Here is a 15,138-nt window from a genome sequence, read left to right on the forward strand (position 1 = left end):
ATATTTACCAGATTGACCCTTTAATAGTATATCTTTCCTCTAATAGTATATGCAGTATATATCCTGTAATAGTATATACACTATATCTCTCCTCTAATGGTATATACTCTATATCTCTCCCCTAATGGTATATACAGTATATCTTCAATAGTATAAACAGTATATCTCTCCTCTAATGGTATATATCCCCTCTAATATATACAGTATATCTCTTCTATCTGTTATTCTCAGAGTGGATTCAATATTTTGCTCCAAAACCATATAGTTGGTTATTTATATTCACCACTGCATATAGATATTTAAGAATAAATTGCCTTTTTTTAAAACTTTACATATTAACTAAATTATAGACCGCACTTTAAGGTTATTAACCGATTAATCTAAACAATAATCGACCAACTAATCGATTATGAAAATAATCGTTAGTTGCAGCCCTAAATTTATATATATATATATATATATATATATATATATATATATATATATATATATATATATATATATACACACACACACACACACACACACAAGGTGGGGAACCGTGAGCTGATGTATGCAGCCCACATGAGCACCTGCTAAGCCAATGACTAATTTCTGGCAAAGAGATTGCGCCACAGCATACAACCAAACAAAGGGACAATAGGTATGGCCCCACACAATATAATATACCCAACTGTTGTGGGAATAGTGTCCAACAACTGGGGAGAGGAAGTGAGGGGGGAGGGAAAGGGAGGAAAATGCCCACAGCATTACATATGCAACCCAATAGGGTTGGGCTGCGCATGATGGTACTACATGAAACTGTGGGTTTATAGCTCATCATTAAGGCCTTTAGATGCTAAACAATTCAAAGTGAGAATCCAATAACTTTCTGGCCTTCAGAATCTCATGTACAATGGTTACTACCATGTGCCTCTATTAAAAAAAAACAAAAAAAAAAATAATAAAAAAAAAAAAACACGGCACATAGTAGTTTGTCTCTGTTGCGATGGATGTTTCTCCAATTCGGACCCTCAATGGTCTAGACGTGTGACCTACATAAAGTAAACTGCAAGGACAAAGGAGCCCATAAACCACATAGGATTAATGAATTGCTTAATGGGAAAAGTTCTCCCATATGTGCCGACAATGTGACGCTTCTGGTGCCACATAAGACCTTTTTGGTAAAATATGGAAGTCCACACTGCCTGACCGTTGTCTAATGTTCCCTTTACCTTCTGTACCCTGCTAGGGGCCACAATATTTTCTAAAGTCCACTGGTTTCCTGAAGATAAAACTGGGTTCATCTGGCAGAATGTCTCTTAACACAGGATTATTATGGAGAATGTTGCAATTTTTCTTAATATGTTTTATTTCCCAGGCCTTGCTATTGTATCAAGTGCAGGTGAACCAGGCAGATTATTTTCCCACATTACTCCGAGCTACAACTTTAGTTCCGGCTCTCAAGTCTGTTTCGGAGGCAGGAAGTGTCAGGTGGAACGTAATAGCATGCGTTCCACACCATAAATTCACTACATACTACAATATACAGCACCATGCCAGCTTACATGGTCAGATCCATCAGCCATCCGTGGTAACAACTGATAGGAGGTGTCTCTGGGATTCCATGTCCTTCATGCAAAAGAGGTACCATTCATACATTTTTATTCCTTTGATATACAATATAAGTTTTTTTTTTTTTTTTTTCCTTTGCGTTTGCAGATACTCTGTATATACAGGGGACTTTGTTTCCAGCATTTGCTGATTTTTAGCCATTGCTACTCACTGTATTTGGTTTTAATATTATATTGTAAGCTTACAACTGACACTATGTTGATTATCATTGCTTTTTCTATGCATGTGCCATTATGCACTAGGATGCGGCTTGCTCTCTTGACCACTCCCATCTCCATCCACTAATGGGATGGGTCTGCAGACCATGTGATAATTTACTATATTTATGTGCACAATGCAGCATCACAGATTGGCTCTGAGGAAGAGGGGCTCGCCCCTCGAAACGGGTCAGCCATCGGGATGCACAGGGTAACGTGGCCTGGTTGCTCTGCGTCCAGTTTTGGACTTTGATATGCTTATTATTATTCACTTGTTTGGGAATATAATGTCTTCTTTTTGATTTCAATAAATACCACGTAGGCAACATGCAAGGTTGGTGCGTTCTCTATTTATTCTTTTAGTGTTTCTGTTGGGTGTACCCTGACCCTTGGAGGGCAGCAAGGTCTGAGAGCCTCACATTCTAGGCCATTTCCATTGCTGTCGCACCACTTTTGAGTGCAGGAGATTTTGTTTGACTGTAAACTTAGACAGCAGCCAGGTTGAGAAAGACTGCATTAATATTCAGCGTATTACCATCTTTGAAAAATGGTATTGCTTGATACTGAGTGATCAACTCACCTGAATCAGAGGTCTCTCTTTTGCGAGGTTTTGGAGGTGGCGATGGAGTCTTCCGCTTTTCTGGAATTTTGTGTTTTGGTACTAGAATGCAGAAATTACATATTTATATCAACCATGACAAGGTAAAACTATGAGCAAAAACAAATTTTCATGGGAATTTAACACAACTGAATATGCATAAAAACGTAGACTGGAAATAAGATGGTTGGTATAGATATAAAAAATGTACTGACCAGTTCTTGCAAAACCAAAGCATTAGGGAAAGTCCATACAAGAACAGTAAATAGGGAAGATAAAACCCACCTTGTGCACGAGGAGGAGACACAGATCCTCGTGTCTTTCTGAGTCGAGAGGACTGTGGGGAAGGAGAATGCCTTTTTGGAGGTGGGCTTGGTGGAGGAGACTGCCTAAAACGTCTTCTTGGAGGACTTGCAGATGGGGAGGAACGACGAGGCTTGCGTGGTGGGCTAGAGGACATTCTCTTAGGTGGTTTCTTTGGAGGAGGTGGTGAACGTGATGAAGAGGAGGAGCTGCTGCTTCCAGATACCGATGCAGAAGATCGTCGCCTTCTGTATGATTTTTTTTCAACAGTTAAAAGAATTCTGACAAAGGCATGCACACACATAAAATATAAAGCTAATGTTAAAGAGGGATTCCGCCAAAAAAAAAAAAAAAAAATTAAAAGCCAGCAGCTATAAATACTACAGCTGCTGACTTTTAATAAATGGACACTCACCTGTCCCGGGTTCCAGCGATGCCGGCAGCCGAGGCCGATCGACCGCTCGGGCCTCGGCTGCTGCCGCCATTCTAGGTGAGGGAATCAGGAAGTGAAGCGAATCGGCTTCACTTCCCGGTTCCCTACTGCGCATGCGCGAGCCGCGCAATAGAAAATCTCTGCGCTGTCACTGGGACCCGTGTGTGTCCCAGCAGACAGCGCGGCAGGGCAGGAAATGGCGTAGACTCCCGTGGGAGTCTATGCCCGGAAGTGGGTGAAAATACCTGTCTTTGACAGGTATCTCCACCCCCCTCCCCCCTGAAAGGTGTCAATTGTGACACCGGAGGGGGGAGGGTTTCCGATCAGCGGAGGTTCCACTTTAGGGTGGAATCCCGCTTTAACTACCAAGTACATAAAAATGAATCATATAGGTCAATCAAATCATATACACTACTACTACTGTCTCACTTAAAAAATGCCAACAGAAATAAAGAATTCTAAAAAACAGATTTCTAAAATCAATACAATCTAACAGTTACTGTTTTCATAGATTGTTCTCAATTCATAACTTTAGTACTTACCGCCTGACTGGACTCCTACTTCTCTTGTGCCTAGGTGGTGGCGGCATACGGCGAGGTGGACTTCTCCTCCTCGGAGAAGGTCTACGCCGAGGGCTGGGTCTTCTCCTAGGGCTATAAGACCTGAAAATTCACAAAATGTTTATAACTGCCATCTTTCAACATCAATAAAAAAAAATGTTACAACATATTGTGTATTCCATATAAAGAAAAGGAAAATTTGCAAAATAAATGTAAAATTATGAACAAGCAACTGCAACACCTTGGTAATTACCTAGATCTTGATCGATGACGCCTTCGTGTTCTAGGATGGGAAGGGGAATGAGACTTTGATTTTGATTTGGAGCGTGAGCGTGACCTGTGACGATGTCTCTCTTTCTCTTTTATCTTTCGTGAGTTTGGCTCTGGTGAGGGTTCCTTCGTATCTGCCACAAGATCTGGTTTGGAAGCTTTCACTATGTCACTGGAGAAAAGAAACAGATTGATTATTCACTCAAACGCTACATTGTCACCATTTTGGAAATGTAATAAATGAACAGAAAAAAATTACAATAATTAGCGCACTTGGCAGTTATCAAGGCATAAGAAAAGGTCATATTTTGCAGGTTTACAATTTGCCCAAAATAATAGGTTTGTTCAAGCAAGATGAAAAAAATTAAACAGTTAAATAGGCTAGTGGAAAAAAATAAAAAAATCCCCATTGTCAAAGCTTTGTCCCCCCAATCACATTGTTGGGTTTCCTGTAAAATCCTCTAGCAATACATCACAGGACACAGGGTACTTCATAATAACGTGCTCTATTCCAAGTTTGGTCCTGGGAGCCCACAATGTGTGAAAATGGTGCTCGACCAATAAATATACTTGCAATTTATATACAAATAGTGAGTGCCAACACAACAGGGAATCTAATCCAGCTTATGACTACCGAATCGTGTTTTTATTTGAATGTCAAGCATCAAAATGTAAAAACAGCTTGATCTTTAGTTAGGTTATTCCAAACATCTTGGAGAACTATTTGCAGAGTTCCTTCAAAAACGGTGTGCAAGTGTACATAGAAGAATTCATGCTAGTTTGAAACTAAAGGGTAGTCGCACCAAATATTGATTCAACACTTTTCTTCTGTTAAGTCGCATTTTGTAAATTGATAAAAAAAAAAAAAAAAACTAGTTAACCACTTGTTGACCTGCCACTAAATGTACTGCGGCGGGGCAGCGCATTTATGTTCTTGTACATCATTCTGCCTGCTCCGGGTTAGGAGCACCCCCCCCCCCCTCATGTGACAAAGAGGGTTACAGTTACCAGTAATTGATAACCGGGTATCATGTATTCGGTCAGTGATTGGCCATAGCGATCACATGATAATGTAAACGACCTGTCATGAATGGCTTTCCATTCATGCATAGCTTGCTTACCGTTATGACCTATAATTATCCCACAACAAACACATGGCATCTGGATACCTGCACCACGTGGTTAGCTGTAGCCAATCACAGATCATAACCAAATGCAAGCTGCTCACTATAAAAGCAATAACTACTTGTAAAAAAATAGGTTTAAAAATTGCATAAAAAATACCTGATCACTGCCACATCAGTCATATGATGATGCTGTACTGCACTGGTGACCATATGTAAAAAAAAAAAAAATAAAAAAAAAATGTGAAAACATTTATTTAATTTCTTCATTTTCCAAAAAATTGTGATCAAAAAATTACAACTTTAAAAAACTTGCCATGCCTCTTACTAAATACCTCAGACGGTTTCCAAAAAGGGGTAATTTGAGGGGAATTTGTACTGTTGACAATTTAGGGCCTCAAGAAATGATAGGCCCTCAGTACATCCAGTACATCAATTTTCAAATATATATATATATATATATATATATATATATATATATATATATATATATATATATATATATATATATATATATATATATATATATATATATATATATATATATATATATATATATATTTTACGTTTATAGCCGCTATAGCTTTCACACAAATATCCACTTATTGGGATTTTTTTTACCAAAAGACATGTAGCACAACACATTTCAGCCAAAATTTAAGATTTTTTTTTTGGATGTAATTTATAACAGAAAGCAGAAAAGGTCTTTCAATTTATATAATAAAAAAATCCTGTGGTGAATAAATACCACCCAAAGAAAGCACTATTTGTGTGAAAAAAAATTATAAATTTAATTTGGTTACAGTGTTACATAACTGTGCAATTGTCAGTTAAAGTAGCACAGTGCTGAAGAGAAAACAAATGCCATTGTTATGAAGGAGGTGAAACCTTCCAGAGCTTAAGTGGTTATAATATATATTTTTGAAAAAATTCCTACGTTACAGCATTTCTTCACACCTGCCTAAAACTTTTACATAGTACTGTGTCTATGCCAACAATACGCAGACGAAAACATTAAATAAAATGACAATTGACAATCAGGAAAGAACTAGTTTGACATATGGCAGAATATGTATTAAGCTTTCTAAATAAGTTCATATAGGTAGGTAATGATCCACTAGTGTAACTGGAGGGAGGGCGATTCCAACATTCCAGAGAAGTCCAGAACTTGAACCATATAGAAAATAAGTTTGCAGCCTGTATAAGAACTAATAGCTCTTAACAGTATATGAAGGCTTGGACTAGGATAGTGGTTTAGATGATCTGTGTCTATTCAAGGGCCCCGTTACCATCCAGGGATTAAAGTGGAGTTGCTGTGCAGCAGGTAAAAATAGCAGGTCTAGCCTATGTCCTGAAAAATTTCAAATGCAGCAACAGTATATTAACTTATGAGTTCACTGGATGCTTACATAAAAGTGATGTACAGTCCTAGTTGGAACAGGAACTTGAAGAAATGGTCATAGCGAATGGTGGCCGAAATCTGCACTCTGTGACAGTGCCCAACTACAATATTGTGTAGACTTTGATCAGACAGATCCTAGAAGTCCACAAAGCAATTGATACCAAGATACTTGGCTAATCAACAAGACCAGGTAGTAGCAAATTACAAATTCAAACAGAAGCTTGATGTTGAATCATCCAGGAAGCATTAACGTGATAAAGGCCTGTAAGCCGAAACGCGTGGGCCCCTGTATATATTTTTACTCACTCGTTTTTATGCACCAATAAAGCAGCAACAAGGACTTCTGGAGTTGCTGGCTCTATTCTTTGTATCTAAAGCATTAAAGCGATAAAGTGAGTCTTTAGTTAACAAAAAAAAAGGTTATACAGCGGTGGGGGCAAACAAGTCCCCTCCCCTGCTTAGTATAGAGCTGAGAGGAAGATGGCCTCCGCTCGGCTCCATACAACTGCAGGGCGGAAGCCATGTCAAAACGTCACTTCCGCCCATAGCTCTTAACCACTTACCGACCAGCCGCCGCAGTGTTACTGTGGCAGGATGTCATGGCTGGGCCACTAGCCACGGGTCAAAACATGTCAGCCTTGTTATACAACTGACATTCTGATGTGTAATGCCATGTATAGTTCTGTGTTTGCATTTTATGTACTTGGAATGTTCTTATTCTCCTACCAGAGCTCAGATTTTAAATGATCATGGTATTATATGTATACTTTAAGTATCTATTTTTCTAGATTAAATCCCTCAATTCAATTACTTACCTTGCTGCTAAAAAAACTCCCCTGGGGAACTTTCCCATATTGTACCAATTGTGGTGTGCAGCATCAATACCTCTCCCCGACATGTTCCTTTCCCATGCCATCTTTCACAGTATAAAAAAAAAAAAAAAAAAATTGTGCTAACTTTTATTTTTTATATATAAAAAAAGTAAAGTGCACTTGTAAGACCGCTGTGCAAATACGGCGTGACAGAAAGCATTGCAGCATCTCTAGGGTGTTAAATATTTTTTTTATAATATTTGGGGGTTCAAAATAATTTTCTAGCAAAAAAAAAAAAAATTTTTTAACTTGTAAACAAGTTTGAAGAAAAAAAAAAGGCCTGGTCTTAACCACTTAAGCCCCGGACCATTTGGCTGGCCAAAGACCAGACCACTTTGAGATTCGGCACTGCGTCTCTTTAACCAACAATTGCACGGTCGTGTGACGTGGCTCCCACACAAAATTGACATCTCCCCCCCCCCCCACAAATAGAGCTTTCTTTTGGTGGTATTTGATCACGCCTGCTAAAATAAATGTCCCCCAAAAAATATAAAAAAAATTTCCTCCGATTAGGCCGATGCGTATTCTTCTACATTTTTGGTAAAAAAAAAAAAAAAAGTTATAGCGTTTACAAAATAGTGGATCGTTTTATGGCATTTTTATAAATTTATTTTTTTACACAAGCAATGGCGACATTATGGCGAACACATCGGACATTTTTGACACTTTTGGGACCAGCATTTATACAGCAATCAGTACTATACAAATGCACCGATTCCTGTGTAAATACACTGGTAGAGAAGGGGTTCACCACTAGGTGGCAGTGTATCGGTTAAGCGTAGCTGTGTGTGACATGTCACTGATCTCTTCTTCCGATGACAGGGAGCAGAGATCAGTGACACTGTCACAAGGCAGGGGGAGATGCTTGTTTACATTAGTATCTCCCCGTTCTTCCTCCCCATGAGATGATCGCGAGTATCCCCACAGTGGAGCTGCCCGATTCTGGGTAAAATGAGAATAACGATTGTTTTGCTTAGAATAAAGGTTGTGATTCTTTCACGATTCTCGCAATGTAAAATATTTCACATTACACAAAAAAAAAAGAAAGAAAAAAAAAAAAAAAAAAAAAAGGGGGCTAACTTTACTGGTTAGTTTTGTTTTTCTTTTAATAAAAAAAAAAATTAATATATATATATATATATATATATATATATAAAAAATTTTTTTTTTTTTAAAGACATCTGTGAAAATACAGTGCGACATAAAATATTGCAACCACCATTTTATTCTCTATGGTATCTATTCAAAAATATATAGAATGTTTGGGGGTTCATAGTAATTTTCTAGCAAAAAAAAAAAAATTATTTTAACTTGAAACCAACAAATGTCAGAAAAAGTTTTAGTGTTTAAGTGGTTAAACTTTTTTTTCACTTACACACAGTTCCATTGACAAATTATTACGTTTATACTTAAGTTCAACTGATAAAGAATATTTTCATTCTTTGCCAAGTTTTTCTGTTTTCTTTTAAGGGCTGTGGCTTCAGAAGAACAGTTAATTATTTGCATAAAGAATTGTGAAACAAGATCGCGAGAACGATTCTTGACAATTGTGCGGCTCTACCCTGCGGCGATCAAGTCCGCGGGACCCGCAATCCAACTCACAGAGGTCATGGCCAGCACGGCGCCGCTGACACGCGATGGCACGGCAGCAAATTTAAAGGGATGTACAGGTACGCCCATTTGCATGTGTGCCATTCTGCCGACATACATCGACGTGTGCCAGTCGGGAAGTGGTTAAAGTGGTTGTAAACCTGACAAAATATGAACAAAGCATATCCCTCTACTTGTCTCAATCCAGAGCACTAAGTGTCATTTCTGTCTGCAGTCTCATTCCTCTGGTGTTCATGGTATACTTTCCGTGTACTGTAACAAAAGATGGAAGGTCGGACACTGTGAAAGCAAGTCTGGTTGATCTGGAAGAGCCCACAGATGACATGCCAGGAGAATTACACTACCCACATACCACGCTCTTTGCCAAGCAGGTGTGATCAGAATCACAATACCACCTTCCACCTTTATCCTGTGCAAAGGCGAGGAAGAAGCTGCAGTAAAGTAAGGCTGGATTCACACTTATGCAGTTTTAGTGCTTTTTGCAGATTTATACTACAGAACGTGTTCCATAGGAAACCATGTTAAATGGACTGTAGTGCAAATCTGCAAAATGCAAAAAGCACTGCATAGGTGTGAATCCAGCCTAAAGGCATAGGCCAGGGAGGACAGGTCACAAGAAGTTACCAGGGCATCCACAGCAAACATCTGAGAATCCCTTGCCCAGGACACAAACCTGTTCAGGTTCTTGTTGAATATGGATGCCAAGATCCATATCCAGTGTACCCCAATGCAAACAAATCTCTGTGAAAACCTGTTAATTTTTCATATCAGGGCCTGTGCACTGTGGAGAGGCCTGGTACATGGAAGTTCTGCTGAAGTCCACATCAGTTTTTGTTCTGAGCAAAGCAACTTTTTGTTCCTTCTTGACAGTTAATATGCCACAGCTGTAGCATTATCCGACTGCACCCGGACAGAGAACCTGAAGGTAGACAGACCAGTGTACGAGAGTCAGACTAATCACCTGAAGTTCCAGGATGTTGATTGGGAACCTCAGCTCCTGTGAAGACCACATTCCCCAAATCAAGAAGTTCACCAGAACATCTCCCCAGCCTGACAGATTTCCCAGAATGTGCGTCAAACCCCATTATTCCAGAACAGACCTGGCCTTGGAGTCGGATGCATTAGCAGATCTTGGATTCCTGGCGTTTGTCCCATACAAACATGATATGGAGTTTAAGAGCTCTGCAATGAACCTGGACATAGGAGATTGCATTAAGAGTGACTACCATCATCCAACACCCTCATGTAGGCTCAAATTGAGTGGCTCTCTACCTGGAATTGGAGAGACGTTTCTCCAGCTGCAGCAGTACCTTCACCTGAGCTGTTTGAGGACTAAGACCAAAACACTCCAGTCAGAACCAGGGCTGACTTCCAAAGGTATGAACAGTGGACCAGGTGGCAGTCCTAAAAAGCTGGACAGAGGTCCTGTGCCAAAATGCCCAGGAAACACCCACCAACCTGGTAGAAGTGAATGTGTAAAAGTTCTGGATAAACGTTTCCCTTTAAGACTAAGTTTTGGCGATAATTTGCCTTATTCATCTAGTGATGGTGTACTCGGAAGTAGGATTTACCTTGCAGGTTTTGAGTGTAGGAGAAATAGGGAGTCCGTCGTCTTGATAGAATCTGTTGTGCTTTGAGATAGATTGATGGCTCTAAGTGCAAGTAGGGAAGAGCAATTTTGTTACTACTAACTCAGACATGTCTAACAGATGTGACAGCAACTTAGATCGGCGCAGAGCTAAGTGGTTTGGTACCAATATGTAAGAGGAGATCAGCTGTACTTTTACTTTTAAAGTGTTCCTAAACCCAGCCCTGCATTCACTATATGTGGTTTCCCACAGGACACAGAATATGGGAATGCAATTATTTTAGTAAATATAAACTGTTAAAATACCTTTTCTGTTCAGTCTTGAGACTTCTATCAGTGTTTGGCACAGCACTGGTTAAAGCTTGTAGGATGAGTTTTCATTCTCCTATGAGTACATTGAGCAGATTGGCCCTGTGCTAATCACATGCTTTGAGATAAATGTTGCGTTTTTATGGTGGAGAGCCATGGTTATAGCCTAAAAAATATACAGCTAAAGGCTAAAGTATACAGTGCCTTGCGAAAGTATTCGGCCCCCTTGAACTTTTCAACCTTTTGCCACATTTCAGGCTTCAAACAAAGATATAACATTTTAATTTTTTGTGAAGAATCAACAAGTGGGACACAATTGTGAAGTGAAACGAAATCTATTGGATATTTTAAACTTTTTTAGCAAATAAAAAAACTGAAAAGTGGTGCGTGCAAAATTATTCTGCCCCTTTACTTTCAGTGCAGCAAACTCACTCCAGAAGTTCAGCGAGGATCTCTGAATGATCCAATGTTGTCCTAAATGACTGATGGTGATAAATGGAATCCACCTGTGTGTAATCAAGTCTCTGTATAAATGCACCTGCTTTGTGATAGTCTCAGGGTTCTGTTGAAAGCGCAGAGAGCATCATGAAGACCAAGGAACACACCAGGCAGGTCCGTAATACTGTTGTGGAGAAGTTTAAAGCCGGATTTGGATACAAAAAGATTTCCCAAGCTTTAAACATCCCAAGGAGCACTGTGCAAGCGATCATTTTGAAATGGGAGTATCAGACCACTGCAAATTTACCAAGACCTGGCCGTCCCTCTAAACTTTCAGCTCAGACAAGGAGAAGACTGATCAGAGATGCAGCCAAGAGGCCCATGATCACTCTGGATGAACTGCAGAGAACTACAGCTGAGGTGGGAGAGTCTGTCCATAGGACAACAATCAGTCATACACTGCACAAATCTGGCCTTTATGGAAGAGTGGCAAGAAGAAAGCCATTTCTCAAAGATATCCATAAAAAGTCTCGTCTAAAGTTTGCCACAAGCCACCTGGGAGACACACCAAACATGTAGAAGAAGGTGCTCTGGTCAGATGAAACCAAAATCAAACTTTTTGCCCACAATGCAAAACGATATGTTTGGAGTAAAAGCAACACAGCTCATCACCCTCAACACACCATCCCCACTGTCAAACATGGTGATGGCAGCATCATGGTTTGGGCCTGCTTTTCTTCAGCAGGGACAGGGAAGATGGTTAAAATTGAGGGGAAGATGGATGCAGCCAAATACAGGACCATTCTGGATGAAAACCTGTTGGAGTCTGCAAAAGACCTGAAACTGGGACGGAGATTTATCTTCCAACAAGACAATGATCCCAAACATACAGCAAAATCTACAAAGGAATGGTTCACAAATAAACGTATCCAGGTGTTAGAATGGCCAAGTCAAAGTCCAGACCTGAATCCAATCGAGAATCTGTGGAAAGAGCTGAAAACTGTTGTTCACAAACGCTCTCCATCCAACCTCACTGAGCTCGAGCTGTTTTGCAAGGAAGAATGGGCAAGAATTTCAGTCTCTCGATGTGAAAAACTGATAGAGACATACCCCAAGCGACTTGCAGCTGTAATCGCTACAAAGTATTAACGCAAGGGGGCCGAATAATTTTGCACGCCCCACTTTTTATTTTTTTATTAGTTAAAAAAAGTTTCAAAAATCCAATAGATTTCGTTCCACTTCACAATTGTGTCCCACTTGTTGGTGATTCTTCACAAAAAATAAAAATTGTATATCTTTATGTTTGAAGCCTGAAATGTGGCAAAAGGTTGAAAAGTTCAAGGGGGCCGAATACTTTCGCAAGGCACTGTATTTTCTACTATTTTGGCCTAGGTTTCTGTGTTAGTAAAACTGTACATATCATCAACTACTTGTTTTATTAATGCGTCAAACGTGCAAATGTGGGTTTGGGCATTAGGGTTTATTTTTACCTATTTCATGAAGGGGTTTATGAGGTAATACTCACTGCGTGGGGACACAAATACTGCAAAACCCTCCAGAAACTTTGAATCAGCTATGACACCCACCACAGAAACATCAAGAATGTAAGAATTTAAAAAAAAAAAAAAAAAAAAAAAAAAAAGGTAAGCTGTGAATGGAAACACAATAAAAAAGGTAGGTTTTTCTCAAATTTGAGTGCAAACGTGTTAATAACCTCTAAGGCCATGTTCTGATCAAGTCTTAAAGAGGAAGTAAACTCTCCCACTCTGATGCTTCTTTTCATTTAGTCTATTATAAGTAATTATCAAACTACAACCACAGTAATCCAGCCCAAATCGCATATTACTTACTGTTTAAAGAAACTTTAAAAAAAAAAAACTTGTTTCCAGGGGTTAGGCAGCGCCATCTTAAGTATTGTTTTCCGAGTCCTCAGTGCTCAGTGGAGTGTATTTCCGCCCTTACATTGAGCACTTCCTGTACTGTTAACCAAGCCTCCTTCTCAATCCAACATTTCTATGGCAATCCTGCTTCCCTGTTCATAACTGACTTGTTTTATTTCATAGTATTTACTTGTGCCAATTGTCTAATGTTTGCCTTCAGTCTTATCAGCTTCAACTGATAAGACTGCAGTAATGGCCAGGTTTACACTGTATGTGAGGTCACATGGTGTGTAGGAGGAAGCTCTGAAAGATTCTGCAGCCTCCTGGGATATCAGTGGTGTGCCTAGGAAATCCTGATAACAGATAGATAAGCACAGAGAGTGTGCTGGTGAACACAGACAGTGTGCCATAAATCAGGGGAGATCTGGGCATGCTCCAGGTGAGGTCATTCTAAAGAACAAAAAGGATAACAATACTAAGTATGGAGATATCTACAAGCAGTGTTCATTGTTTTTTTTTTTTTTTTTATGCTGATTTACATGGGAAAAAGTTGTGGGGGAGAGTTTACAGCCACTTTAATTGTAGAAGTCCAGAGTGGTTACTGGGTTTAAAGTGCCTGTGCTCACATCAGGCAGAGGAGGATGGATTTCCTAGTACGATACTTTTTCTTGCTTTTAACAAAGGAATGAGAGACTCAGCAACTCCTCTGTTTGGGACCCAGGCTTCAAAAGCCATGATGTTAAAGCCAGGGATTAAGCAGCAAGATGGAATAGAGGACATTAGGACAACGGGTTTGGCCTGTTGTAGAGAGGCCAGTGGTCATCTCCTAGAGTATGTCTGTATACCAGGTTCTTTTGTTTGGTGCAATGAGAATCAGCGGAGGTGGATAAATGGGAATAAGCAGATTGGCCTCATGGATGTTTATGGATGACAATTATTCCCTTTGGCTCACAGAGGCAATACCTGACCTTGTGGTTTCCATGCAAAATATTGGAATTTAAAATGCATTCGTTTAGAAATTTTAGGTCCAGGATATGACAAATACCCCCGATAGGTTTTGGTACCACAAACATGTATCAATAGAATCCTTTGAACAATCCTGTAGGGGTACTGGCACATTCACTCCCTGTGACAGATGGTTTAGGGCATTCTGCAAACATGACTGATTTTGGGAAGATTTTGATTGATTTGAGAGAAGAAAGCAGTGTGTGGGCATAGTTTTAAACTTTTGTTTTCTAATCCTTTGAAACCAACAACTAAACCCAGAGGGTCCAGGACACTAGCAACCTAGAGAGAAGCAAACTGTTACAGGACATATCCCCACTCTTAGGAGTTTGGAAGCCCCTTCATTAAGAAGAGGGCATGGAGAAGAATTGGAAATTGTGGGTCAAGTCTTAAGTCGAAATAAAGATCTGAAGGTTTTAAAGTTGAAGCCTGGATAGAGCACTTAGGTGTTGTGTTTTCAGGAAGAAGAGGCTGCTGGGGAAGGGGATCGTTGAACTGTGGAAGAACTGCCTTTTAAACTTGTGACATCTGATACATTTAGTGCCTCAAAGAGATGTCCTCCTTTAAAGGGCATGTGCGGGACATCGTTTGACAGCTTCAGCTGACCAGACTTTAACGACTTCCCAACCAGCCGCTGCAGATATACTGCAGCAAGGTGGATCGGCTGTGCGAATCGCCATACCGGTTTGTTTCAAAACCAATCTACAGGTCCATGCCAATAATTTCTGGCCTGGACCTGCTGATCGGTTGTGGAGAATGGCAGACTGTCCTCTGCCTGTGTAATTTAAATACAAAAACAGGCAGCAGCTTCAGATGCCCAGTTAAAATGATTGCAGCCAGACATAGTGGAGGAAGATTTCTGCAGCATATTTGGCAAGTACAGAATCACAATATACAGTATATAAAACATGCAAAGTGGTTTGGAGGGAAGCTT

The 15,138-nt window shown here is 39.8% G+C and overlaps 1 protein-coding gene across 14 annotated transcripts in view; it reads right to left on the reverse strand.

Moving 5' to 3' along the window:
* SRRM1 (serine and arginine repetitive matrix 1) overlaps positions 1-15,138 on the reverse strand; it is a 72,944-nt gene that overhangs the window by 18,291 nt on the left and 39,515 nt on the right. For 10 of the 14 annotated variants that reach the window (XM_077481876.1, XM_077481873.1, XM_077481872.1 and 7 more), the window contains 6 exons: positions 10,556-10,636; positions 5,260-5,301; positions 3,959-4,147; positions 3,688-3,807; positions 2,695-2,960; positions 2,392-2,472 (listed from right to left, as the gene is read on the reverse strand). In XM_077481876.1, coding sequence (XP_077338002.1) covers positions 2,392-2,472; positions 2,695-2,960; positions 3,688-3,807; positions 3,959-4,147; positions 5,260-5,301; positions 10,556-10,636 — 779 coding nt within the window. The remainder of the gene's footprint in view (positions 1-2,391; positions 2,473-2,694; positions 2,961-3,687; positions 3,808-3,958; positions 4,148-5,259; positions 5,302-10,555; positions 10,637-15,138) is intronic. The other 4 variants (XM_077481878.1, XM_077481877.1, XM_077481875.1 and 1 more) reach the window with 3 other exon arrangements.

The sequence above is a fragment of the Lithobates pipiens genome, unplaced genomic scaffold, assembly GCF_037356315.1.
Source record: "Lithobates pipiens isolate NorthernLeopardFrog02 unplaced genomic scaffold, aLitPip1_a1.2 Scaffold_16, whole genome shotgun sequence".
Taxonomy (NCBI): domain Eukaryota; kingdom Metazoa; phylum Chordata; class Amphibia; order Anura; family Ranidae; genus Lithobates; species Lithobates pipiens.